Source organism: Talpa occidentalis, unplaced genomic scaffold (genome assembly GCF_014898055.3).
Source record: "Talpa occidentalis isolate TD23 unplaced genomic scaffold, MPIMG_talOcc4v2.1 talOcc4.6, whole genome shotgun sequence".
NCBI lineage: Eukaryota > Metazoa > Chordata > Mammalia > Eulipotyphla > Talpidae > Talpa > Talpa occidentalis.
Window position 1 is genome coordinate 118844520 of NW_023604972.1, and position 27914 is coordinate 118872433.

General features: G+C 38.5%; 1 protein-coding gene and 1 pseudogene across 3 annotated transcripts; one reads left to right on the plus strand and one right to left on the minus strand.

Moving 5' to 3' along the window:
* The first annotated feature begins 1201 nt into the window (after positions 1–1201).
* On the plus strand, positions 1202–27889 carry PRKAA1 (protein kinase AMP-activated catalytic subunit alpha 1). 3 transcript variants are annotated; one of them, XM_037529412.2, is made up of 9 exons: positions 1202–1235; positions 12425–12566; positions 14170–14263; positions 17412–17556; positions 18709–18796; positions 22242–22466; positions 24534–25020; positions 25130–25256; positions 27643–27889. In XM_037529412.2, the coding sequence occupies exons 3-9, from the start codon at positions 14204–14206 to the stop codon at positions 27885–27887; spliced, it is 1377 nt and encodes a 458-aa protein (XP_037385309.1). In that variant the 5' UTR covers positions 1202–1235; positions 12425–12566; positions 14170–14203; the 3' UTR covers positions 27888–27889. The 3 variants fall into 3 exon arrangements, with proteins under 3 accessions (XP_037385309.1, XP_054543953.1, XP_037385310.1); XM_054687978.1 differs by lacking the exon at positions 1202–1235 and adding an exon at positions 2218–2237; XM_037529413.2 differs by lacking the exons at positions 1202–1235; positions 12425–12566; positions 14170–14263 and adding an exon at positions 14694–14727.
* On the minus strand, positions 3960–4082 carry LOC119261507 (small nucleolar RNA SNORA70; annotated as a pseudogene).
* Positions 27890–27914: the final 25 nt, after the last annotated feature.

Consider the following 27914-nt stretch of genomic DNA (forward strand, 5'->3'; position numbering starts at 1 on the left):
TCTATTATTAATAAGCAGACTTTATTCCCCTTGTGATACGGCAGGATTCCATTCGTATGGTAATAGACTAAATCATACTCATACCAAGTACAACATTATTTGTCGATTGAGCTGGCTGATGCAACCAAGCCTTGCTTTCAGTTCAGTGAAAGTCTCTATTTTGCTGATAATCTAATATTAATTACAATACATCAAATTGTTGGGGTAACATCCCGCTTTCCTAACATACACATTCACAAATACACCTGCAGGCTCCTTGGCCACAGAGCGTGCCCGGGGGGCGTCTCAGGCGAGCATCCAGCGCGAGGGCAGGAGGGACCAGCTGCTCGGCCGTCTCCTGACTCAGAGTAGGCTCGGAGCTGCGGTGGGGCCGGGAGGGGAAGAGCCATCAAGGAAAGAGGACAGTGGCAGTTCTTTATGGTTTGAGACTCCACTCGAGCAGGGAAAAAATGGTCAGGACACAGCGTCAGCGGGTGTCCCCAGGCAGCCCACGCCGCAGTACGGGCGCCCCCTCCCCGCTCGGGGTGGCTGCACGGCGGCCTCGGCCTCGGGAGCAGACCCGGGGGCCCGCGGCGGGCGGCGACCCCGGCAGGCCCGAGCAGCCGAGGACCCGCCGCCTGCCCGGGCCCCGGGCTCCCGCGCGCAGGTGGCCGGGCGTCCCCGCCGGTCCCGCCGGGCGAGGAAGGGGTGTGGGGCCCCGCCCCGCGCCCCCCGCGGCCCCGCCAGGGGGAGCGTCCGCGCCCGGCGGCGGGCGGCGGGGACCGGCCGGGCGGGGGGCGCGGGCTCGGCGCGGCTCCCCCGCGTCCCCACCCTCCCCGCCCGCCCGCCCGCCCGGCGCGGCCCGCCCGCCCCTCGGCCGCCGCGGCGCCCTGCGCAGACGCAGAGCCCGGGGGAAGATGGCGGCCGCCGAGAAGCAGAAGCACGACGGGCGGGTGAAGATCGGCCACTACATCCTGGGGGACACGCTGGGGGTCGGCACCTTCGGCAAAGTGAAGGGTGAGTGCCCCGGGGCGGGCGCGGCCCCGGGCCCGGCGGCGTCCGCTCCTCGCGCCGCCTCAGCCTCCCCCGCCCGGCGCTCCTCGCCCCCCGCGGCTGCGGGCCCGGCGGGAGCCCAACCCGAGGCCCGCGGGGTGCGGCGCGGCCCTCCCGCCGGAGGGGGGGGGGCGGGCCGGTCGTCATGGCGACGCGCCGCCGCCGCCGAGGGGCTCCTGGGTGCGAGGAGCGGGGAAGCGAAGGTGTGAACTTTCGCAGACCGCGGTGTCGGGGCCGGCGCGCCCCTAAGCGGGACGGGGTGCGGGGGGCTTTCCGGGAGTCCCCGAGAGGCGGCCGCCTGCGGTCGGGCTTGGGCTCGGCGCCAGCGCCCCCTCTTCCCTGGCTGCCCCGGCATTGTCCGTGTTTCCGTCCTCTTTGGGTGGTGGAGTTTCAAGTGTGAAATGTGTCCCCCCCAGAATCGGTTGCTTTGGGGGTAGATTACAGAATTAAAAAAAAAAAAAAAAGGCCATCTCGTAGGAAAGGAGCGCTAATTTTTTTCGGAGCAGCTCAGCTCTTGACTATAAACTGGTCCAGTATTTGCGACGCATGTTTTGTGCTCTGAATGCAGACTCTGTCCTTTCGGGGCTTGTGAATGAGGAGTTTTCGCAGGTTCTCAGGCTCTCACCCAAACTGGAGAGCAGATGTCTCCGCATAGGACTTATTAGTTCATTAATGCAGTTCGTATTCATGTTAATAAACAGGGACCGTTTTTGAACTTTTTCCAAAGGAAAATAAGGGATTTCTTACTCTTGTGTTTCAACGCAGTATCCTGGAAATAAAAACTTGCTCTCCGGGCCGCCAATTATGCCACAGAAAGTTTAACTGCATACTTCTGGAGGCATACGTGTTTATTTCTTTAACATATTTGACTTGGTGATTAGGGATGTAGAGAGAAGTGGGGAACCGATAAAAATAATGCATGCATTGGCTTTGTGCAAGTAATAGACTATGACTTGCATATATATGCTCTTGGTAAATATTTGACTTGAAAGAAAAAAAAAATTGTGAAAGTCTATACAGTGAGTTGCTAATTGAGCCTTGCTCTCCCAGAACTAAATAAACACTTTATGATTTTATCTAGGGATGGAAGAGGAGAACCCTTTCTTCTCTTGACCTTTCTGAGTCATATAACTGGAAAATTGCTCTGTAGTCCACAGGGAAGCAACTGCCTAAACCTTCTTTTGCAAGTCAGCAAGGCCAACAATGTAAGAAAGTAAGAAGCAAATGCCAGAATAGGGTAATAACAGCCATTAGGGTGGGCCTGAATGAGACCCGGAGGATGGAGGCCGGTTCTGTGTCCTTGACTGTATTTATTTTGAGCTATTTATTTTGAGCTCTTCTTAGCTATTACATTGTCTTTAGTTACAGGTATTTGAAAGAAATAGAAATGCTCATTAATGTTCCTCCTCCCATCATTGTGATGTCTTGATGCCCTCACCCCTCCCAGAATTCTGCTTGGATTAGGGCACTCATCGTTCTCCTAATATAGACCTGAGAACAGTCATGTCTCATCTTACATACCGAGTGACTTTGGCATGGCAGATTGGAGCGCACAAGGAAATGTGTTCTTTTCTAGATTTGATTTGTGATGTGACTGTGACAGGAATCTATTCAGTGATTGCTGTTCCTTAATCTTCACTCCCCCACAGATGCTCCTTTTGAAGTGTCACCCACTGTCAAAGTCAACAGCCGAATCTCTAAATATCTTTGACATATTGAAAGACTAATATTAGCCAGAGGGCCATTGGTTTCATAAGTTAAATTTGTTCATAAATACATTAGTTAATATTGTTCAAAATCCTTGCCCAGTACATTTCTAAAGTTTATGCTGTAACAGTTGGGATGCTTTTTGCCACAATTAATAGAGAATCCAGCTCAGCTTGGCCAAGAACATCTCTTTCTGTGGTTCACTCCAGCAAGAAGGCCCAAGTACCTCTCCTAAGTCTCATTAGGTTAGGCAGGTCCTTTGATTAGGAATGATGTGTGCCAATTTGCTGAGGCTTGTGTTCCTAAGTAGGCATTACTGCTTGGGAGAAATGTGGCCCACCCTTGAATGAGTTGTTATGGAGGCCATCATCTCTTCACGAGATTGGGTAGTGTGGGGAACAGGGTACCTGTTTATACAGAAGTGATGTCAACAGTCAAGAGAAAGGGAGACATGGATCATGTTGGCAACACACGCTAGTCGTAAGAATTCTTTTTTTTTAAGATTTATTTACTTACGCATACAAGAGTTGGGGTACAGGCCAGAGGTGTGGGAGGGTGAGAGGATTCACCAGAGACAAAGTGGGAAACAGAACAGGCAGAGTGACCGAAGCACACTGCTGAGGAGAGCAGCGGGCGAGCCAGGAGAGGTCTGCTGCGCCATGTGGGAAGCTCCTTGTCTGGCCGGGAATCGAAGGCTGGGGATCGAACTCCTGTTGCAGTGGCTGCCGATTGCTTCATAGGCTGTGTCTTAACTGTGCCACCAGGGAGGCCCCCGTGGCTACATTTTAAGGAGGAAGGTTTTTTTTTTTGTTTTGGATAAGAAGGTGGTTTTATTTGTATGACTAACAAGGTGGCAGCTCTTTTGCTCTCCTGAGTGCTGGGCACTCCATTTTTCTGGGGGGCCTTCTGGATCACCCTGCAGCCATCAGAGCTGATTTTCAGCTACCCTATCTTCAAACTCATCTGCATTAAACTTCTTGAAGTACAACTTTTTGGGAATATGGATTTTCTGTCCTCCAGGTTTCGGATTGAACTTGGCCATAGGTAGACCCTCAATGACATGCTCCTTGTTCTGCAGCTTGGTGCAGAGGCACATGATGACTTGGACAGTGTGAACCCTGGCCAGTGACCTGGGGCTTCCCACTGGTACCCTGCATAGCTGTCTGGTGTCTAACATTTCAGGGACAGCATGAGGTCAGACATAAAGGATCCCTGGAAAGGGCTGTCTCTAAGGTCCCTTAGAGCAACCATACAAGCAACAGGCCACATACACTACCGAGGTGGCTGCTGTTTGCAGCCATTGAGCACCAGGCTCCATGGGATGGAAGGGAAAGCTTAAACAGAAAATCAAGGCTAGCTTGAGATTATGCTCGAAATAGCTTTTATTATTCCTGGGGTTTATTTTTCTTCTTTGGGTTGTCAAAGTGTAGTTTTCACTCCCTTTTGGAGTCCGCTGCACATTATAAATGTGGATGAACAAAGAATCATGTTACATGATTAATGATAAAATCATGTTACATGATACATAAACGGCAATTTTCCTAGAGAAGATGGTTTCGTTAGTGAGATAGATAGTAACTGACCACTGTCTTGAATGTGTAGTAGTATAAAATAATCATAGAAATTATTTTAAAATGTCTTTAGGTAAAACATCTGTATCTATAGATCTACATGTGAAAATAAATATCAGCATCAGTGAATCTCAAGGATATAAGATTAGGCCACAAAAGCAAGTTATTAGAAGAAATGTACACTCTGATATTACTTATTTAAATTTTAGGACACACGAAACCACTCATTCATATTGCTGGTGGTATAAATTGGAACCACCTCTATAGCGTCTGGCGGTATTTATTACAATTAACCTAGCAATTCAATCTCTAGGAATGTACCTGTAAGTATGAAATGATGAGTTAACTATTCATTACCATTTCTGTAAAGGTTTTGTTGGAAGTACCTACCTTTTTAACAGGACAAAAAATAGGCATATCCATACAGGGATATGCCTTGCAAATGGTAAGAAAAGAAAAGAAAAGAAAAGAAAAGGAAGAGACTTTATGTTATTTAAGGAACAATTCCCAAGATAATTGTAAGAGGGAAAACAAGGGGGTAGTAGAAAAATGTGTAGAGGAGTATGCCCCCATTCACATACAAGAAGCCGGCCAAATACATACATATCTCAGTGTAACTGCTTGCACTTGGGGAGAGTGGCTCTTTGAAGATACAATGAAGCTGTTACATTAGTCGGGAGAGGGAAACTAGGTAGCAGGGGTACAAATCATTATATATCCTTTTGAACTGTATAAAAACTATAAAAATAAACATGAGAAACATCACTACACATCGAGATAGTGGTTAGTTACCTCTTGGGAGAGAGGGGGTAGAAAGGGATCCGGGAGGAGTCATGTCAGGCTTCAGTTGCACCTATAATGTTTTATTGCATAAGCTGATGGGCTTAAGCATGGGTGGGCACGGGCATCTGGCATAGTCTTTTGGGATGCCTGGCATGTTTTGTTAAAGAAAGGTAGCTATTTCCAGTTTCTGTGTGCTGCTTTTAAAGTTCCAGAATTATTCCCCTACTCATTTAGCAGTGAGGTTTTTTTATTCTTTAGATTTCAGATCGGGAATGAAATGGCTAAGTGATTAGGGTACCTTCAGGATTTTCAGTAGATATTTCTATCTTTGTGGCATCTCTTTCCTATTAAAATTATCTCTTTGATGTTATGATTTTATTTCACTTAAGGATTACATTTCTGATAAGAACATATGTTACAACATTCTACAGTTAGAGTTCCTTTTAGTTATAGTAACAGGTTGTTACCTAATATTTAGTTGACTGAACTGCCATTCTTATGAGGGAGACATTGTGAATGCTGGTAATGTGCACATGGGTGACATGTAAGACTCCCATTTGTTCAAAAGCAACACCTGAGCAGTGCTGTAAAACAGTGACAGCCTTTGTTTTGTGTTTTGGAAAAGGGGAAAATCTTTGAGTAATGCACAGTCCTAACAAAGTCCTTTTACTCCATTGATTGACAATTTGACACCATTGATTGACAGTTGAATTGGCTGCAACTGAGTTTCGTCAGTAGAGAATATTTAGCTCAGTTTCGAGATGATAATCCAGAGTTTGATATTTTTACCAACCCTCTTTTTTCCCCTCCCATTAGTGGTTTTGAGTGGGTAGGTTATTCAGAAGATCTGCCCCAACTTGATTAATAGTTTTACTTCCACCGATTACATAATCTCTAAGAGTCTCATAATTGCTATATTATAGGTTTATTGTGAGGCTCAAGTATGATAATGTGTGCTTCCTAAATTATAAGACATATTTTCAAAGTTATTAGGCAACTGAAATTCTAACATTGAAATATATTGATAATTGGGTTCAAAGCAATATTTCTCCCTAAGGCAGGAAAACATAACAAATTATATGATGGCCTTGAATCAGCAAAATTTTGCTGGGAAGAAAGGGCTGAAAGAGTTCAGTTAGAGGGAGTACTGCCTATTCTGAAAGGGAACATATTTTAGAGTCATTGGTGTTAAAACATTATTTGAAAACCATGGAGGGAAAAACTTGGGTCTAATTAACACTGGGAAGTACTGGGTCAAACAGAATTGAACAGGTTTCTTTATTGTGGGGCTTTTCAGAGCCTTTACTGTGTTAGTACGCACAGTGACTTTCCAAAAGGGAGACATAAGCCTTTCTCAGATTTGATTATGAAATCTTTTTCTGTGGAAAGTTTCCAGTCCTAGTGTCTTGTAGAGCCTATTTTGGAAAATCTATTCTAATAATTTAAGTTTTATTATTTTTCTAGCCCATAGAAAATTAGAATCTCCAAATTAGAACATTGGAAAGGGGGCTGTAAAGAATTGACTTCTGATGGGGTCTGAAGGATGAGACACAACTTCAAAAAGTAGAAAACCACAGGAGCTGGAACACAGTAGCCCAGGAACAGCAAGTCCTGCCTGACTGAGGGCTGCTGTAGATGTCTCTGTGTGAGGGCATGGCATTAACTGATGCTGACACAAGTTGAGCATTTGCTTGGTTATCAGTCATTATGTACAATCTTTTCCTTGACTCTTCTAGCTGTGGAGGCTTCTAGCATTCCTTGACTTGTGGCTGCCACCCGCCATGGGTATGCCTGTGTTCTCTACTTAGGGGTCCACTCTAAATCTAGGATGATTTCACTTTGATGACTTTAGCTCTTTACATCTACAAAGACCTCATTTCCAAATAAGATCACATTTAAAAATTCTTGGTGTGCATGAATTCAGGGGAGGACACTATCTAGCCCACTACACTTGCCATTACATTTTATGAGATTTTACTTTTATGTTCCTTGTCTCTCCCTTATAATACTTTGACTTTTGAATAACTTTCTAATTGGTTTGAAAGAATGAATAAATTGTATTCTTGGTATCTTCTATTGAAATTGATAAGAGGTGGGGTCTCCCTAGTGGCGCAAGGGGTTAAGACACAACCTATGAAGCTAGCTGCAGCCACTGCAATGCGAGTCCAATCCCCGGCCAGGGAGCTAGCCACATGGCGCAGCAGACCTCTCCTGACTCGCCCACTGCTCCCCTCATCAGTGTTTCAGTCAGTCTGCCTGTTCTGCTCCCCGCTCTGTCTCTGGTGAATCCTCTCTCCCCCTCCACACCTCTGGCCTGTACCCCAATTCTTGTATGCATAAATATATAAATAAATCTTTAAAAAAAAAAGAAATTGGTAAGAGGTAGGTTTTCCATAGACTAGATTCATTTTCTGATGTAGGAAAAATGTCATAGTTGCAGTATTTGGAACATAGCTGCAGGTATTCAATTACTTCTTAAATGAAGGAATGAATTTTTAAATCCTTATTGATATGGGGAAATTCAGTCCTATTTTCAGAATTACAAGACTGTACATTAAGGATTCTTCTGATATGTTCATCTTCTAATTATGTTTTTTAAAATATTTATTTTGTATTATTATACTGTGATATCCTTTTTGAGGATTACCTTTTTAAGAAATCATCATACTTTTATACTTTTTAGAAAAAGCACAAGGTTTTGCGACAGGCCTGGGTTCAAGTTCTGTTTTTACTAGCCACTAGTTGTGTAACTTGGGCAAGTTATTTTATCTTCCTTCAGTTTCCTGTAAAGTGTTGGCTGGTGATGCTAATCTTCCAGGGTTGGTGAGAGCTAGAGGCAGTACTAAGTGATACCCACTTAACGAGTGAGATGTAGACCTTAATTATATTATGTATAATGAATCAACTATATTTATATTTTTAAAGTATGCATATACAAAATCTAACTTGAGCAAGAAACAAAATAAACTTTTTTACAACACAAACTTTTTTATGAAGCAAAAGAGAAAGGAAAAAACCAAACCTCCAAATCTAATTGAAACCCAAGTCAAATGAACCTGTTTTTTCCTCTGGGCTTTTGTGACCATATATGTGTTCTTAAAGTGTTCAGGTAGTAGGTGAAATCACTGGCAAGGATTTGGTGCTATGTATGTATGTCTAGCAATAACCTGTTGGAAATTAACCAAAGTCAAGAAATGGGTTGAACTTTGGAAGCTAGAAATCTCAGAATTGGAGGTGATGGATGTGTAGAGGATAGAGTAGGTTGATAGGATTGAAGTTTAAAGGATAGGAGCTAGATGCTTAGAAATTAAGATGTTATTTATTTAGCACTTACTATGTGCCTAGAGAAAGGCATGCTACAGCATCTAAGTTGGCTAAGGGGAACCTCTGTTGTTATTCATAGGTAGAATGATACGCTACTCTGTATTACTCATGAGTTGAATATTACTTGATTCCTTAATTCCTTGTCTGTCACCGTTCTGCTGTTGCTAATTTTTCTGTAATCTTTAAAAATGTATGTCACATTTCTGCAGTGACCTGCTCCTTTGTAAATGATTTTCATTGGTTTGTTGTAAAATTTGTCTTGTTCTTTTATTGCATAACTTCTTTATTCTCTTACCACTTTGAAATATTTTATAACTTTTTCTAAAACATTCACATATTTCTCAAGCATTTTTAATGTCTTTTTGTTTTATTCTTTTGTCTTCTGGTAGTCTTGTTTGATTTGGTTTTTCTTACTTAGTTTGGTCATCTTCAGAGGCCAGGAAGATCCTAGGGCCCCAGGTCACTTCCACTCAGTACTGTTTTTTCTGACTTTGTTACCCAGATGCTTAGTATCTGTCATGCCAGATGGATGAATTTGAGAGAATGCTTTGACTCTCCCATTCCAGTTCCTTGTTAGAGTTTTGGATACACCTTAATTGTTTCTTCAAGTTAACTGAGATTGAAATTGAGCAGGGTATGATATGAGAGAGAGTGATTGATTTGTTGTGAAATTGACGTTCAGGTTGAAATGGATTCCATTTTAAACTCTTTCCAAATCTGGTGTTATTTAGTCTTGTAGTTATTCCCCAGTGCTCTCTCATCTGTGAAGTCACTGGGGTAAGATTCCCACTAAGCTGGGGCTTGGAGATTTGGGGGGTAATTGGGAGAAATGACATTAGCACTACTCTATGTATTTAACAATAAGGATTTAATAGTAAGTTGACTGCTCTTACATACATCTGATCAGTATTGGAGATTGGAGAAAGCCTTATCTGAAATTATAGTGTACTTGATTTCCAAAATTCATTTCAGCTATGATGATAGGTTTTTTTTTTTCCCTCACTAATTTAAAAGGAGGTACTAATGGAAGTATATTCTGAGTACACTGTTACTCTGCCATCTTCTGGACACTCCTGTAATTTCTTAGTCATGGATGGTTTCGAGATTAGTTGAGCTGTATAAACCGCAATTGGAAAGATTTGTGTTAGGGGTATGATGAAGGATATGGACAAAATGGAAGGTGAGTTTATGTGGGTAAATAATATTCTTTAAAAGGATTGACAGGACTCCGACTTAAACATTTTTCTTTGAATCTTATTTAACAAAGACTTTTTTCTCCAATTGTGAAATATCTAACCTAACCTTAAATTTATTATTAATAATTAAAATGTTAAACAAAGTAGCAAATACTTAAAAACTCAAAAATAGTGAGGAACCTCACCCCCGTCCCACCCCTCAAAATTGCAGGGTGTATAATGGGACAGAAGAGCCCTTTACTCATTGGTTAGTCTGATGGGAAAAAAAATGTCCAGTTGTTGAAAAATCATTGGACTCAATGATATGGAAGGTTCTCTTTGGTTCTAAAATTCTCTGCATTTTATTAAATTGTGAAGTATTTTTTTCTTCTTAGAAAGTTATCTCATTGCTCCTCTGCTTAAGAAACCTGCATTGGTTCTCAATTCTTGGGATTTTTTTATTTTTTTATTTTTTTAAAAAAGATTTATTTATTTATTTATTTATTTATTTATTTATTTATTTATTTATGCATGCATGCATGCACTGGGTACAGTCAGAAGCACGGGAGGGTGAGAAAATTCACGAGAGTCAGAGCGGGGAGCAGAGCAGGCAGAAGGACCGAAGTACACTGCTGAGGGGAGCAGCGGGCGGCAGGAGAGGTCTGTGCACCATACGGGACCCTCCTCTGGTGGCCGGGGAGCAGCCGGGGATCGAACTGGCGCTGCAGAGGCTGCGGGCAGCTTCGCAACCTAGTGCTCAACCGCTGCGCCTCCAGGGAGGCCCAACTTGGGAGTTTTTAAAGGATACTAAGTTTAGTTTCATTCCAATCCCAGATCAAGCAGAGATTGGAATAATGAGAAATATCAATAATGAGTTTAAAATATCAACATTAAGTTTTCAACTAGGAAAGAGTTAAAAATACTGTATTAATTAGTCTGCTGGGACTGCTCTAAAGAAATACCACAGACTGCAGAAATTTATTTTCTCACAGTCTATTGAGGGTAGACATCTGAGATCAAGTGTTTTTAAAACTTGGTTTCCTCTGAGGCCTCTCAGCTTGCAGAGAACTATCTTCTTGTGTCCTTACATTTCCTGTGTGTACCCCATGGTGTTTATATGTGTTCACGTTTCCTCTTACAGGGATACCAGTTAGTAGGGCTCACCCAAACTGTCTTAATCACCTGTCTGAAAGCTATCTTCATTCTGAGGTTGTAAGAGTAATGGCTTCAGCATACAATTTTTGGGGGAGACACAGTTCAGCCCATCATCAATATAAGTAAGAGGGGTTCTTGTGATTATTACCCTTGATTTTTAGCTGGTGTTTATTAAGATTGACAGGGAGAGCTCTTTGATATTATTAGTCCTATAAACTGCTTTCTTATTTAGAAGAGAACATTTTCCTTCTAAAAAGTTAAAACCCTAAATCACTTATTTAAAAATTTAAAAAAATTTCTTTTGGTAAATCCATACATGTGTACTTTAAAAATCTATAGTGTGTAGAACAATTTTCTGTGCCTACTTAGTGGTTTCTTGTATTCTGTTTTTTTCCCCTTAACCTTCACATTTCAAATTGTTATATGCATGCATATAAACTGTCTGTTAATTCTTATTGACAAACTATGTTGACTTCCTTTTGTGGCAGATGAGCATTTTGGCTCTCTTAAACCTTTTCCTCTCCCAGCATATTTATATCATTCTTCAAAAAAAATGCATATTTCATGTTTTTATAATTGTGACTATATAAAAATGATTAGCTAAGCCAATATACTTTGACTATATTTTCTTATAAAACTTTAAATTTGTCTTGTTACTAAATTATTTAATTTGCTTAGTTTTCTTTGAGCCTAAAGTTAAATTCCCCATATTTTCAAGTGCCTTTGTAAAATCTCCTTCAATGCAGTCTTCCATACTTTCAAATCTGTAAGATTTTTTTTCTTCTCCTTTCTAGAAATAATCATCTTGGATCCTCTATTGTATTTCTCTTAGGTCTTCTAGACCACCTGCACATCTGCTACTTAGGACTTTGCTTCTTTACCATATTGAGGATTCTTTCAGTTTTTCTCTGTATTGTGTCCCTTCTTTACTTGATAGCATCTTTCTTGGTTTCCTTCCTGGTTTTGATGGATTATATAATCTCCAGTAGGCTTTTGAGTAAGGGCTAATAAAAGCTAAATTTTTGGAAACTTTGCCTCTATAAAAATGTTCTAAAATATTTCTACTAACACTATTGAGATGGCATAGTATTCAGAACAGAAAGATCGTTGCCTACATTTTTTTTTTTCTTATTTTCAAAAATGGAAAGCACTTGGTTTCATGAAGCAAAATTTAAAAAGTTCAAGGGGTTCAAGGCAGAATGGATGGGGCAAGTGAGTTGTTTGTAAATATAAGGGAGCTTTTTTGGATATGGAACTGTTTTATGTTTGATTATAATGGTGATTATGCCAATTTTTACATGTGTAAAATCCATAGAACTTTACACAAAGAGAGAAGGTTCAGTTTGTATTTATGATAGTTTGAAAAATGAAAAATAAAGAGAATTTAAAAGTACAAAAAAGTATATAATAAAAAGGAAATCTTTTTTCTTTCTGCTTCTGTTAGTCTTTCAGGAAGAAACCACTGTTACCAGTTTCTTATATATTCTCCCATTTAAGCACATAAATATGTAAACATTCAGAGGTAAATCAGGTAGAACTGAAAGGAACTTGAATTTGCTTGAGTAATTTCCCAAAATGCTAAGAGTACCACTCTTCAAGTACCTTATGTTATTGTGCATATCGAAATATTTTATTAATAAAGCCTGGCACTAATTTATTAAATTATTTCTCCTACAGTTGGCAAACATGAATTGACTGGACATAAAGTTGCTGTAAAGATACTCAATCGACAGAAGATTCGGAGCCTTGATGTGGTAGGAAAAATCCGCAGAGAAATACAGAACCTCAAGCTTTTCAGGCATCCTCATATAATTAAACTGTAAGCTCTGATTATATTAAATATAGTCATTGATTTTTGTCATTTTTGTTGACCCACTTAATCTGACAAGTGATAAGAATAACTGACATTTCTTCAGCCTGTTTCCAGAGTGATTTTAAGTTTCTTTTGTGCATGTATTTATTTAACCCTATTCACCGTCACTTGCACTTGTATTTGTTTTTTACCCTTGTGCTTATGGCTGTTATCTTTCTCTTTCTTGTCTTCTGGATTCATGCTCTTGTGATAATGTTCACTGCCATTATTGCTATAGGAACTATGATTTGCTATTAAAAACTCTGTATCTCCAAATTTCCAGATATCAGTTAGCCTCACTAAAGGCAGTGCAGCAGAAAGCTTCCCTACCCTTCACCCACACAGCTTACATCTCTGATTAGACAAATAACAAATAATAGAATTTCAGGAATTCACTATTTCAAAGGGGCAGTAATATTACCCTTGTTTTGTGTTGCCAATTGTAGGATGCATGGATAACTTATTCACTGCTCAACTTATTTTGTGGGCTAGAAATTAAAACTGCTTAGATTCTTGTACTGAACTAGCTGCTCAAAATTTATTTTTCTCTCACCTCTTTTCCTTTGTGAAGGTGCCATGGCTTTCAGTAACATCCAAATGCTCATAATCCCTAAATGTACATCTGCTGCTTTGAAACTGCTTCCCTGAATTTCAGACTCATATGTCCACTGCCTACTTGGATGTCCTATTAGGATGTCCATTTGGTTGTCACCTTCCGAGATCTACTTTTCCCCCAGTTTTCATCATTTCTGTTAATGTCAGGGAACAAACTTAGGAACCATCCTTAACTTCCCCTTCTCTCTCTCTTGCTACCATCCATTCCATCTTTAGCTTTAAGATTTATGTAGAGTCTGACTCTCTCGTTCCTTCTGTGCTATTAGCCTAGTGTGAGCCTTCATCTGTCTCATGGACTGCTGCAGAAGCCTCCTGCTTGCACCTTTACCATTCACAGTCAGTTCTTTACATTGCTGTCATGAATTAAAATTACCCTTTTAATAGACCAAATCACATGGCTACTTTGCTTAAAATTATCAAAGCTTCTCTCTCCTGTAGAGTAAAAGCTAAAGCCTCATCATGACTTGTAAGGGTCTGTGCCCTCTATTCTCCAGTTCCACATCTTATTTCTCTCTTCCAGCTCACTCTGTGCTAGCTTCTTGCCATTGTTCCAACATGCCAGGCAGTCTTCCTCCTGGGGGCCTCTGTACAGGTGTTCCCTCTGCCTGGTTCATTTTCTAGATAATGGCATAGTTTGCTTCCTTACTTCCTTTAGGCTCTGCTCAAATATTGCTTTATCAGAAAGGCCTTCCTTAAACATCCTGTAAAAAAATTCCCCTTAGTTTGCTTTATTTTTCTTCATAGCATGTTCCACCACCTAAGTTGCTTATTTATTTAGTGTCTGTTTCTGGCTTCTGGAACATGAACTTCACGAGGGCAGAGAATTTGTTTTCTTCCCTTTATTTAGCTTTCCCAGCATCTAGCACAGTGCCTGGTATATTATAGGTGCTAAACAAATATTTATTGAATGAATATACATGTTTTCATACTGGTAGATAATGTTTTCTCTCACCAGGTACCAGGTCATCAGTACACCATCTGATATTTTCATGGTGATGGAATATGTCTCAGGAGGAGAGCTATTTGATTATATCTGTAAAAATGGAAGGGTAAGCAGTTCTGATTTAATCCTGTGTACATTTTGTAACTTCCCTATTCCTTACTAGCATCAAAATATCAAAAGAAATTTTGTTAAGAGGTATATTTAAATTACCAGTTTCCTCAGTATATTTGTCTAGAATCATAGACTACTTAGAGCTACAAAAGACCTTAAAGATGATCTCCTTAGTCTACTTACACAGATGTGGAAACTGAGACTCACAGTTTTATATTTGTTCAAGGTCACAAGATTTATTAATGACAGATTAGATTGAGACCCAGAACTCATGACCCCTAAGTTCATTATCATACAAATACTTTTAGTATGTATCAAAGTATTTATTTAATCTTTCCAAAATATTAACTACTTAAAGGTCTAGGTCTTGCTAGTAAATCCTAGCATTTAAATTGCATTCATTTTTTGGTTTCAGAAATCTGATGTACCTGGAGTAGTAAGAACAGGCTCCATGAGGAGGTAGGAATTAGACTTAAAGAATTTAGAGTTGGAGGGAACTTTAGGAGACATTTTAAACAGTCCCTTAAATAATAGATATGAAAACTGAACACAGTCCCTGCCCATATATTCCTCATATTCAAGTATGTACTTTCTGGAAGAGCCAGATCTAGCCCTGAGAAATCAAATTAACTTTTCCCCTCTCAGTCTGATGATCTTTATATCATTCATTCATTTATTCTTACAGCATGTCTGTTTACTTCATCAAAACCAAAACCAAGCTCATTACCCAAGTTAGTTTTGATTTTATTATTTCTTAATAGTCTTCATTTTAATTGCAGATATTTCTCTTCTCTACTCTCTATACAAACCCTCTCTGCTCCACCTCACCCTCCGCCAATATGTTCTGCTGTCTGGAAAATGGGAAGCAGGCATAGTTGAATTGGTGTCTTGTTTTCTTATCTTTTGCATTTCTTGATCATTTTGCTTTATATTATGGGAATTTTCAATTTTTAGCTCTTAAATATTAAAATTCCAACTGTTAAATTTTTTATTTCAAGGACTTCTTTCTTGTTTTGTGAAATTTTCTTTTCTTTAAAGAGCCAGTTTTTTGCTCCACAGATCTAATCACCTTATCTGTCTAAAGATGACAATTAAAAAAATTCTCTCCTGTTCCCTGCATTATTTCTATGCTTTCTACACTTCTCCTCTCTGGATTTTTTTTCTCTTCTTTGTTTATTTTATTGGTCTTTGTCTTTTGTACATGGCCTTTCCTTTGATGTCTGGTGATTCTTGATTGTCACTCCTATTTGAGAGTTATGTACAAATGCCAAGCTCTTGTGGGTAGAACTTATTGATTGATGGGTCTTCTCATAGGTTGTATGTTTTACTGGGATTTATCAAATGTCAGTAATTAAAAGTTTTTCCCCTGAATCAGACAGTTGCTTGAGAAGAAACCTCCTTACTTCCTTGAGGGTATTAGTTTAGCTGCCAGCACTCTGGGAGTGAAGTAGGAAGAGAAGTACAAGTCTCCACCAGTTAGCATGTTGTCTTTATCTCATCTTCATGCTTTCCTGCTGATGCCTCCTTGCTGCTTTGTTCTTGAGAACAGAACTGGTTTAGCCTTACTAAAGAGTAAACCACAGATCTTAGTCTCCAGGAGTGGTCCTTTTAAAATTTATCTCACTCGGTTGTCCCATCTTCACCCTACTTCTCACTTGAACCTTTAGGGATTCCCAGTGCTTCCTGTTTCCGAGCTTCCCCAGGGTTCTGTGTGTAGACTGGGTGATCATTGGTTTCTACCCCTGTAGGCTTAGATTTTAGTCCCTGGTCAGTTAAGTCTTTATTACTGTTCATCCGTTCTCTACTTTGGTGATGAGTCTTGATTATTGCTGTATCTTCTCTTGCTCTTTTCATCTTTATATGCTAATGGAATTTTAGGAGGAATACTGAAAGTTCACTCTGCCGATATTTCTGTTTAACAGGAAATACACGCTGAGTTTTCTAATCTTTTCCTTAGCCCTGTGTGCTGTCTTTATTATTAATTTGCTATACATACCATTTTTGTAGCCCATCTAGCCAAATAGCTCTTATATTTTGTTTAGTCAGTTTTCTTCTCTTTCACATTTAGAACACATATTCCTCTTTCTTTATTATATTTAATATAAAGTTGTGTTAAAAACTGACCCATATTCTAGAATAAAGATGTTAGCTTGCTAATGTATTAGTGTTTTCTCTATAGTAAGGGCATCTCAGAGTGCTTAGGTAGTCTTAATTTTGCTTTCAAAAGAAATTACCTTTTCATCTTTCCTCCCAGGATTATTCATGCCAATTAAGGTGTAAATGCCTGGTTTTAGAATGTTAATTTGTAAGCTGTGTCAGTAATTGCATATTAGAGTCCTTTGCCTGGAGGATTAATCATTTTATTTTTTTTTTAATTAAAGATGACTTCTTGGGAGTAGGCATGTCAAAGTATTGGTTATCGCTTGTGGAGAAAGCATCATAAAATAAAAAAAAATAGGCTAAACGGAAAGAGAAGTTTAAAAATATTTTAAATGTAATTTACAAAATAAAGGATTGTGTATAAAAATCTTTTATTTCAGAATGTATAATAACATGATTGCATGCTAATTCATTAACATTGCTTAAAATGTAATTTCCTCCAATAGGCTAATACAGTATCCTCACCCCAACATAATTCTGTGTGCCCTTATCTTGCTTTGTTTTTCTTCAAAGTACTGTGACTTCTTGATGTTCTGCTTATTATATATTTGCATCACCTAGATTAGGGTCTTTGTTTTTTATTTATTGCTATACATGATTATCTAAAACAGTGCATGGCACAGTGAAGGTGTTCAATGTATATTTGTTAAAGGACTGAAGGAATGAATAAACATTTCCAACATATAGAAGAAAACATGCCTTGTTTCAGGTAGAAATTGAAACTACAGTAGCTCATGAGCAGAAGGCAGTTATAATGTAGTCATGATAATGATAATATTAAAAATTGACAATTTGGGTTCCAAGTTACTCTTACTAGCATTACTGGTTTTTTGCTTCATCTGTCTCCTTCCTACTTGAGGAGTATCTTATGAATGGGATTAATTCAGAAGTTTTCACATATTTGGAAATTTTTATAGGTTGGGGAATTACAGGTTGAAGAATTTATTTTGAGAGAATTGAGCTGTTTCTCTATTTTTCTTTAGCTGGATGAAAAAGAAAGTCGACGTCTGTTCCAACAGATTCTTTCTGGTGTGGATTATTGTCACAGACATATGGTGGTCCATAGAGATTTGAAACCTGAAAATGTCCTGCTTGATGCACACATGAATGCAAAAATAGCTGATTTTGGTAAGATTTTTATAGTTCCATATGTTTGTTATGTTTAGCATCAGTAGCATTCTTGAGATAACTTCCACTCTTATGTCATAGGCTACATATCTTAAAGTCATATATTCTCACCATCTTTTATGAGAATACAGAAAGGAAAAAGGATCAGCTTATGTCTTTCAAATTGAGTTTTATGACAGTACACAATTTAAATTGGCAGCATTAGAAATGTCATTTGAAAAGACACTGTTATGTGAAGGAGAAGTTAGCAATTTTATTTCTGTTGTGTTTTGGTCAAGTATGGGGCAAAGAGAGAGAGTGGGCTGGAGTTAGTCAGACTTTGAAAATTAGAAGGTAAAGTGAACAAAAATTATTAAAAATAAAGTAAAGAAAAATTATTAAAAATTAAAGTAAAATAATTTCTGCTTGGGGAACTTAAAATGATTTTGTTTTTTCTTTATTTCCCTATTTTCCATTATGTTCTATATAAAAATATCATTGACATTATTAATTCTAAGAGCAAAATGAATCTCTGCAATTCTCTTTTGCTTAGAGCTTCACAGGAGTTTCTTACAAATTATGTTTTCAGTTTTGAATATATATATTTTAATTGCTAGCCAACTCATCCCTGAGCTATTTTTTTTTAAACTGATTAAGTTATTTGATTTATTCTTTAATTGTTATTCCTTACTCATCATGACTATTTTTATTCAGTGCATTTTTGAGGAGGCAGAGGTTTCTTTTTGGAGTATCACTAAGAGGGAACTTGGATAGTCACATTATTTTTTTTTCTTTTTTTTTATGAATCAGAGTGGGGTTGATAGAAACTTTGGATTTTAATTCTTCTATTCATCTGTTCCAGTTCATCTATTTTTTCCTAGTAATTTCTGTATTAATAAAACTTAAACATTCTAAGTTTATTCTAGTAAACAAAATAAGCAATAACTTTAATATATACTCATTAAGCTCAAATGCTCTAATTTATTTGTTGGAAAAAATTGCAGATTTTAGGGTATAATAGTAAAATAATTTGGGAACAGTAAAAAACAGGATTTTGTTGAAGCAAGGAGCAAAATGATTTATCTTTTTAATGCAAACCTGGTTTTAGTGTTTAATGGAGTTTTGTTTTTATTTTTGTCTCTGGGAAATCTTGAGTACTTTGTGCATTTTCAGGTCTTTCAAACATGATGTCAGATGGTGAATTTTTAAGAACAAGTTGTGGCTCACCCAACTATGCTGCACCAGAAGTAATTTCAGGAAGGTAGTATTTAATATCCCCCCTTTCCATAAAACATGTGTAATTGTCTTTTGTACTAGATTTTGTTATTTATTTATTTCTAGTGAGAGGAAAGACATTTAAGACTTTTTATTTTTGGGTCTCCCCTGGTGGCACAGGGGTTGAGAGCTGGGTTGCGAGGCTGTTCAATCCCCGGCCACCGGCGAGGGTCCCACCAAAAAAAAAAAAAAAGGACTTTTTATTTTCTTATCCAAAAAGTGTTGATTTGGGCCTCCCAGGTGGCGCAGTGGTTGAGCGCTGGGTTGCGAAGCTGCCCGCGGCCTCTGCGGCTCCGGTTCGATCCCCGGCTGCTCCCCGGCCACTGGAGGAGGGTCCCACAAGGCGCGCAGACCTCTCCTGTCACCCGCTGCTCCCCTCAGCAGTGTACTTCGGTCCTTCTGCCTGCTCTGCTCCCCGCTCTGGCTCTGGTGAATTCTCTCACCCTCCCGTGCTTCTGACTGTACCCAGTGCATGTATAAACAAACCATCAAACAAACAAACAAATAAATAAATAAAACATGCCTCTATAAAAAAAAAAATTAAATCGGGCCTCCCTGGTGGCGCAGCGGTTGAGCACTGGGTTGCGAAGCTGCCCGCAGCCTCTGTGGTGCCGGTTCGATCCCGGGCTGCTCCCCGGCCACCAGAGGAGGGTCCTGCATGGCGCGCAGACCTCTCCTGCCGCCCGCTGCTCCCCTCAGCAGTGTACTTCGGTCCTTCTGCCTGCTCTGCTCCCCGCTCTGGCTCTGGTGAATTCTCTCACCCTCCCACGCTTCTGACTTCTGACTGTACCCAGTGCATGTATAAACAGAAAAAAAAAAAAAAAAAAAAATTAAATCAAAAAGTGTTGATTTAAGAATCAGACATAAGTAAGGATGTTTCTATTCATAGAGGAGAATGTTGGTTTACATATGAGAATACTTTGATTTCCCCCCCACTGCTGTGTCAATGTGGGTATCTCTTTCAAAAAACCTGTCATTTTCAACTGAAATTGTCTTCTCCCTATGTCTATCTTCTTTTATCGTTTTCCTCCTTCTTTTATCTTTTTAATAATAATCCTGCGCTTCTGAATAAAATAAATATAAATAAATAAAGGTAGGGAGGTAAGACATCAATCAATGAGTAATACAGAAATATCTAGTAGTTAGAAATGGTTTACTATTTACTGAGATGCAGAATTAAAAATGTAATCTATAGCTTCAATTTTGCAAGTAGCTAGGTTTTAGATAGTGTTTTTAGATAAAGTGTTTTTGGAGAATTAGATGGAAGTATTGATAACTTCAGATTTCATTTGTTTGAATTTCATTCTTTCAATTTTTAAATCTTCTAGAGAAGACAATAGTATAAGAATTCTAACCAGTCACTTTATTTCAGTAGTTGCCAGCAGTGGGAATATGAGCATCTTTGTACAGTACAGCTTTCAAGTAGTTTATTATTTTTTTTAAATATTTATTTATTTATACAAGCACTGGGTACAGTCAGAAGCGCGGGAGGGTGAGAGAATTCACCAGAGCCAGAGAGGGGAACAGAACAGGCAGACCGATGAAATACACTACTGAGGGGAGCAGCGGGTGCTGCAGAAGAGGTCTGCGCACCATGTGGGACCCTCGCTGGCAGGCGGCTGGGGATCGAACCCACGCTGCAGAGACTGTGGGCTGCTTTGCAGCCCAGCGCTCAACCGCTGTGCCACCAGGGGAGGCCCTCAAGTAGTTTAGATGACAGAAATATTTAATGTTTTTAAGAGCACTTTTTCTTTTTTTTTAAAGATTTATTTATTTATGCATACAAGAACCGGGGTGTGGGGGGGGGGGGCGGGCGGGGAATGAGAGGATTCACCAAAGAAAGAGTGGGGAGAAGAACAGGCAGATTTACTGAAATGCACTGATAAAGGGAACAGCAGGTGAGGCAGGAGAGGTCTGCTGCACCATATGTGGGTCAGCTTCCTGGCTGGGGATCGAACCTAGGCAGTAGTGGTGACAGCACTGAGGCTTCACCTCTATATCACCAGGGAATCCCCCCAGGGAATACTTTTTTTTCCACTCTATCGCTAAAATTGAAAACAAAATTAAGTTGGTCTACCTTTTTATATAATTAACTCTTTTTTTTTTTTTTTTAAGATTTATTCATTCACGCATACAAGAGCTGGGGTACAGGCCAGAGGCGTGGGGGGTGAGAGGATTCACCAGAGACAGAGTGGGGAGCAGAACAGGTGGACTGACCAAAGCACACTGCTGAGGGAGGGGAGCAGCGGGCGAGTCAGGAGAGGTCTGCTGTGGGTTGCTCCCTAGCTGGCCAGGAATCAAACTCATGCTGCAGAGGCTACGGACAGCCCCATTGGCTGTGTCCTAACCCTTGCACCACCAGGGAGGCCCCCATATAATTAACTCTTGATTAGATATTTAAATCACTTTTTTTATTTGAATGTTTCATATCTCAATTCATAATACAGAGATATGTAGAATGTGGTATATTGTTTTTGTTTTCATAAACTGGTTACCTTGTCTGCCCATAGAAGTTATATTTCTGCCTAGCCTGAGTGAATAGAGATTTTTCAAAATATTATCTGTTGACCAGTTCAATAGTTTATTTGCCCAATTTAAAGGAATCCTTTTCTGAAGTCAAATTTTTATATAGGTCATCTTATTGTCTGTAGCTAATTAAGTCTGTTGGTTATATTGTATTGCAAATAATGGTTTAAAATCTTCTCTGAATTAGCTTGACTTTATTCCATAGCATGATCCCCCCTAGGCAGGAGATTTGGGGCTACTGGAAGAGTAGTTTTGGAATCCATCACTAAAGAATATTCTTATTTGGTGAAAGATCATTAATTTCTCATTTTAACCAAACAGTAGTTTTAAATTCAATAATGGTACATTTGTTTAAGGTTTGGCTTTATTAATTGGATCTCATGAAGATCATAGAAAGGTGGTTAAAAAGGATTTTAGGGGCCTCCCTGCTGGCGCAGGGGGTTAAGCACCACACTATGAAGCAATCTGCAGCCTCTGCAGCATGAGTTCGATCCCCGGCCTGCCAGAGAGCAACCACATGGCTCAGCAGACCTCTCCTGTCACACCTGCTGCTCCCCTCAGCAGTGTATTTCAGTAGATCTGCCTGTTCTGCTCCCCACTCTGTCTCTGGTGAATCCTCTAACCCCCACATCTCTGGCCTATACCCCAGCTTCTTGTATGCATACATAAATAAATCTTAAAAAAAAAAAATTTAGCTGTAATCTATAACTTAATAATATTCTTGACGTTTGTTTTCAAAGATAATACTGGTGGAATATTTCTATGTAGCAGATAGTAGTGGCTTATAGGAACAATGTTTTGATTAATAATTCTTTATGAAATATGTGTGTATAAATTCTTTGATTAATTGATTGACTCTTAAGATACTAATCATTATTTAATCTAATTGGTATTTCCTCTTACAGATTGTATGCAGGCCCAGAGGTAGATATATGGAGCAGTGGGGTTATTCTCTATGCTTTATTATGTGGAACCCTCCCATTTGATGATGATCATGTGCCAACTCTTTTTAAGAAGATATGTGATGGGATCTTTTATACCCCTCAGTATTTAAATCCTTCTGTGATTAGCCTTTTGAAACATATGCTGCAGGTGGATCCCATGAAGAGGGCCACAATCAAAGATATCAGGTAATAAAGCCGCATGGAGATTATCAGATCTCATGGTATAAGCTAAATGGGAGAAAAAGTTGCAGACAGTATGCATAATGTGTTTCTTTTATTTATGTTTAAAAAATACAGTGTATAGACACATTTACTTATTTTGGCATTTTAAGACACACACTACACTAGCTACCTTAGAGAAGGTTGGTAGGAAGGAAGGCTTTATATTTTACATATGAATTTTTGTTTTGAAATCATTACAGTGAACATTATATTACTTTATTTTTTTTTTAATATTTAAGTAAAGCTTGTGGAAAATAAAAAGGACCCGGTGGGTGTTAGATTTTGTAGTGGTTCTTTAAGATTTTCTATAGTATACTTTATATTTGACTTTTATGTATTCACATTAGGATTAATATTTTTTGGTAGTAAATTTGTATATTGCTGTTTGAGATCTGATATCATAATTATAATTTTTTCCTTTTGTTTACCTCAAGGAATGAAAAAAAATAATTTTACCCTTTGTAGTAGTATACATTCAATCACATGTGATAAACTTGCTGTTTTGTAGGTAAAATATCTTTCAATATTGTTGGTTTCATATGGTTCAACCTAATAATTTTTTTTTTAGAGATTTATTTATTTATGTATACAAGAACTGGGGTACAGGCATGAAGTGTGGAGGGTGAGAGGATTCACCAGTGACAGAGTGGGGAGCAGAACAGGCAGATTGACTAAAATTCACTGCTGAGGAGAGCAGTGGGCGAGTCAGGAGAGGTCTGCTGCACCATGTGGGTTGCTCCCTGGCTGGGGATCGAACTCATGCTGCAGTGGCTGCAAATAGTTTCATAGGCTGTGTCTTAATCCCTTGCACCACCAGGGAGGCCCCCAACCTAATAATTTAAAGAAAGGCATAAGTGATGGTGACAAATTGACTTCCCCAAATTTGGACAAGCCATTTCTGCTTAAGATTGTAAAAAAATCACTGCCAATCTTGTTTCTTCTACCATCATTTTTTCTTCCTTTCCTTTTCCCCTTTGGAAACTTCTCTTTTGGTTTTCTCATAACTAGAGTGCACATTTTTCTGTGATGGAGGAGACAGAATCAAAGAATCAGATGTAAATCTAGGAATAGTAAATAAGGAAGCATTTAAGGCAATGAAGATAAAGGAAAGGCTGTAGGTTGAACTTAAAGCTTTATTCTTTTCCATTGACTCCATAGTGGACTAAGGATGAAAGAAACGATGAATGTCAGGGTATGATTTTACCACCAGAGGAAGTGAACAAATTATTATTTGTAATTTATATTTTAAAATATCTGAGAGATGCTTTTTCTGGGTCATTTGTCTCCTTGCCCCATTTAAATATAATACATAAACAACTGGAAAGGACTTAGAAAACACTAAAAAATAAATAATGGCTACCCAGAAGATAACCACCCAGGAGATAATCATTATCTTTATTCTTTTGGGTGTTTTTGTTGATTTTTTTTTAGTTTTACTGTAGTTTTTGACATGGTTCAGATCAAACGTATCCTTTTTTTTTTTTTTTTTAATATATGAAGTTATAGGAAATTGGTATAGGAAATCATAGAGTGTGGCCTCTCAAATCTTTTTTGAAAAGGGATGAAATTCTGACTCTGCTACTTACAGTGTTTATAACCTTGAGAAGTTCCTTAATTTGTTTGAACTTCAGTTTCTTCTTTAATAAAGGGAGGACCTCCCTGTTGGCGCAGGGGTTAAAGTCTCAGCACTGTCAAGCTACTACTGCTAGCCACTGTGGCATGAATTCCCCACCATGTGGGGAACTACCCACATGGCACAGCAGACCTCTCCTGTCTCGCCCACTGCTCCCCTGAGCAGTGTATTTCGGTACATCTACCTTTCTGCTCCCCACGCTATGTGGTGAATCCTCTCACATGTCCCCCCACCCCAACACACCTCTGGCCTACAACCACTTTTTTAATGCATAAACAAATAAAAATATAGCTTTTAAAAAAAATGTAAATGCATTCATAGTCCAAATCCCCCAAACCATTACTCTCAGTCTCCTCTCTACTTAAAGTCCTTTCTCTGACCCTGCCATTTGCTCTTAGGGAACACGAGTGGTTTAAACAGGACCTTCCAAAATATCTCTTTCCTGAGGACCCATCATACAGTTCAACCATGATTGATGATGAAGCCTTAAAAGAAGTATGTGAAAAATTTGAATGCTCTGAAGAGGAGGTTCTTAGCTGCCTTTATAACAGAAACCACCAGGACCCGCTGGCAGTTGCCTACCACCTCATAATAGATAACAGGAGAATAATGAATGAGGCGAAGGACTTTTACTTGGCGACAAGCCCACCCGATTCTTTTCTTGATGATCACAGTTTGACTCGGCCCCATCCTGAAAGAGTACCGTTCTTGGTGGCTGAGACACCAAGGGCTCGCCATACCCTCGATGAATTAAATCCACAGAAGTCCAAACACCAAGGTGTAAGGAAAGCGAAATGGCATTTGGGAATTAGAAGTCAAAGTCGACCAAATGATATCATGGCAGAAGTTTGTAGAGCAATTAAACAACTGGATTATGAATGGAAGGTAAGAGAGAAATCGCATTCTGATTATCAGCACACTCAAACCCACAGTCTGTAAAGGGTCTTATGGAAGTATTGTTTTTCACTTTGTTTTTGTCCATTCCTTATGCTAGGTGGTAAACCCATATTATTTGCGTGTTCGGAGGAAGAATCCTGTGACAAGTACATACTCCAAAATGAGTCTACAGTTATACCAAGTGGATAGTAGAACGTACTTGCTGGATTTCCGTAGTATTGATGGTATGTACATTACACCAAATAATATACGTGATGTGTTAGTTCTTTTACCTGACTTGGCTTTCTAGTCTTTTTTTTTTTTTTTTTAAGTTTATTGACTTGTTCTTAGTAATTCAAAAGCAAAAGAATGACAATGGTGAGATTTTATGCTTTTGTGATGTCAACATTTGTGTATCTTTTTCTTCTTATAGTGTCTTCTTGTCCTTTTTAATTTATTTTCTTCTCTAAAATCTAAAGCTAGATACAATCTGATCATTCTGATCCTAAAGTAATAGTTTCTGTCACATTTCTGGTTTTGTTTTTTTGTTTGGGTGTGGTTCATTTTGTTAAGATAAATTGTTTTTATTTAGAAAGAAATGTTGACTTTTTGGGTAAGTTTTTATTGTTAAAATAATTTTTATTTTACCTGATATTTAATAAAATTTTAATTTTTCATTTAAGAATTATAATAGTTACTTGATTTTAGAGTTGAGAGATGTAAATAGATTTGCATAGTAGCACATAGAACATGGAATTTTTGTTGAGTAAGGTTTATCTCATGGCACTGAGAAATATTTTATACAGTTTAGGGACTCCTGGTTAGTTTTCTCATCTGAATCAGCCTTTTTCCTCCCAGTCTGATAATAGAGAAAGATATGCATCTTCTATGAGTTTTGTGAGAGTCATATGATTCCAATTTTATATACCTTTCAATAAAATACTCTTAAATAAGGTCACTTTCATATAGAATACATTGTATAAGGATGTCTGGGATTAAAGCATTTTTAGTCCAAGATAACTATGATAATTGGCTGAGAGTGATATTGTCAGCCTTAAGCTAGACTTTTGTATATTTCTATTTACCCATAATTATAAATAATCACAGACCTTAATTTCAAAGTGTGGCAATATTTAAAATTTTAAGTCAGGTGTTTTAATTAGTCATCAAAATAGTTGATCCTACTTAAAGTGCTTCCTTGAATTTTATTAATGAAACATTGAATTATGTTGACTATTGCTTTACTGTTTTCATAGTTTAAAAATGAAAATCTGTACTTAGAAGAAAATCTCTGATTATAATTATGTGTAATTTGCCAGAATATCTTCTTAACTGTTTAGCTTGCTTCGGTCAAAGTAAATTAATACCTCTGCAAACATTTTGTTGTCATTTTTGTTTTTAAATGGAAACAATACCTTATCTGCTAAGATATGTATGAGATTATAACAGGCTTCTAGTAAATGGTACAATATCCCTGATATGCTTTGAAGTTTACATGAATTCAGATTTCCCATGTGCATCTGCCCTTAAACATAATCGATCTATTCAAAAACCTGATGGAACACACTTGACTCATAGTTGGAGTAAACTCATAGTTGAAGTAAATGTTGTTTTTCTCCTCCCAGCATTGTAAAGAGGTAGAGTTGTATATATAAGTGTCCTGTCACAAACAGAGCTGTTAGTGAAGTACAAGTTTATAGCCATTTGTCATTGGCCAAATCAAGTGAGTTAAGCTATGTTGCCACTTTTGTTTAAGATTGTATGAAATTGCTATTGATAGATGAGTTTCATCCATGAATTTTTTGGTCTTTTTTAAATAAATACAAAGATAGTGTCTATATAATATCAGAAAGACAGGTTTGATCTGTGTTGTGCTGGATAAACCTGTTTGCTTATATTTCTGTCATTATGATATTTATCTGCTCACTCATACTGTAATGGAATGGGTCCTTTTTATTGTAATTGGAGCAAATTCACAACCTTAAGTTTATTAGCAACAGGTTTAACAGTTGAATGACTATTTACTGTTTTTGATTATGTTCCCAGCTTTAGTTTTCCCTTGAGTTTTGTTCATTGGAATTGTTGCTGTTTTATGAGATCTTAAATATGAAGAGAAAGTGGGAGAGTGAAAAACATTGAGATGAGAGTTAAGAGACTTGTATTCTGGATTTACCTCTGTTCATATATTACCTATGGCAAGTCACTTAACTTTTTTAGGTTTGTCATTTTTCCTCAACAAAATTAAGGAATGAGTGAAGCTAATTTCTAAGATTCCTTTTAAATTTTAGGTGTAGTCTATGATTTTTTAATACAGAGGGATTGATTTATTTATTGCTAGGGAATGATGTTTATTAAGCCCAAGTTATTAATTTGTTGGGCTCTTAATTTTGGGTTGTGAGAGCAGTGAGTAGCTACATACTGTACCTAGTTTTGATTTGCTATCAGGATATGCTATGTGTGTAAAAGGCAAGTGGTTTAACACAGGTTCATTGCTTCTATTTTAGAAGATATTCAAAGTAAATGTACTCTTGATAGAGAATAGTGAACTCATTTAAAGAAACAAATTAAATACTGGTAAACATCTCTGGGAGGTTTCGTGGATTATAATAAACTGAAGTTCTTTCTACCCAGATGAAATTACTGAAGCCAAATCAGGAACTGCTACTCCACAGAGATCGGGATCAGTTAGCAACTATCGATCTTGCCAAAGGAATGATTCAGATGCTGAGGCACAAGGAAAATCCTCAGAAGTTTCTCTTACCTCATCTGTGACCTCACTTGACTCTTCTCCTGTTGACTTAGCTCCAAGACCTGGAAGTCACACAATAGAATTTTTTGAGATGTGTGCAAATCTAATTAAAATTCTTGCACAGTAAACGTAGAACTCTGCTTATTTCTTTGAT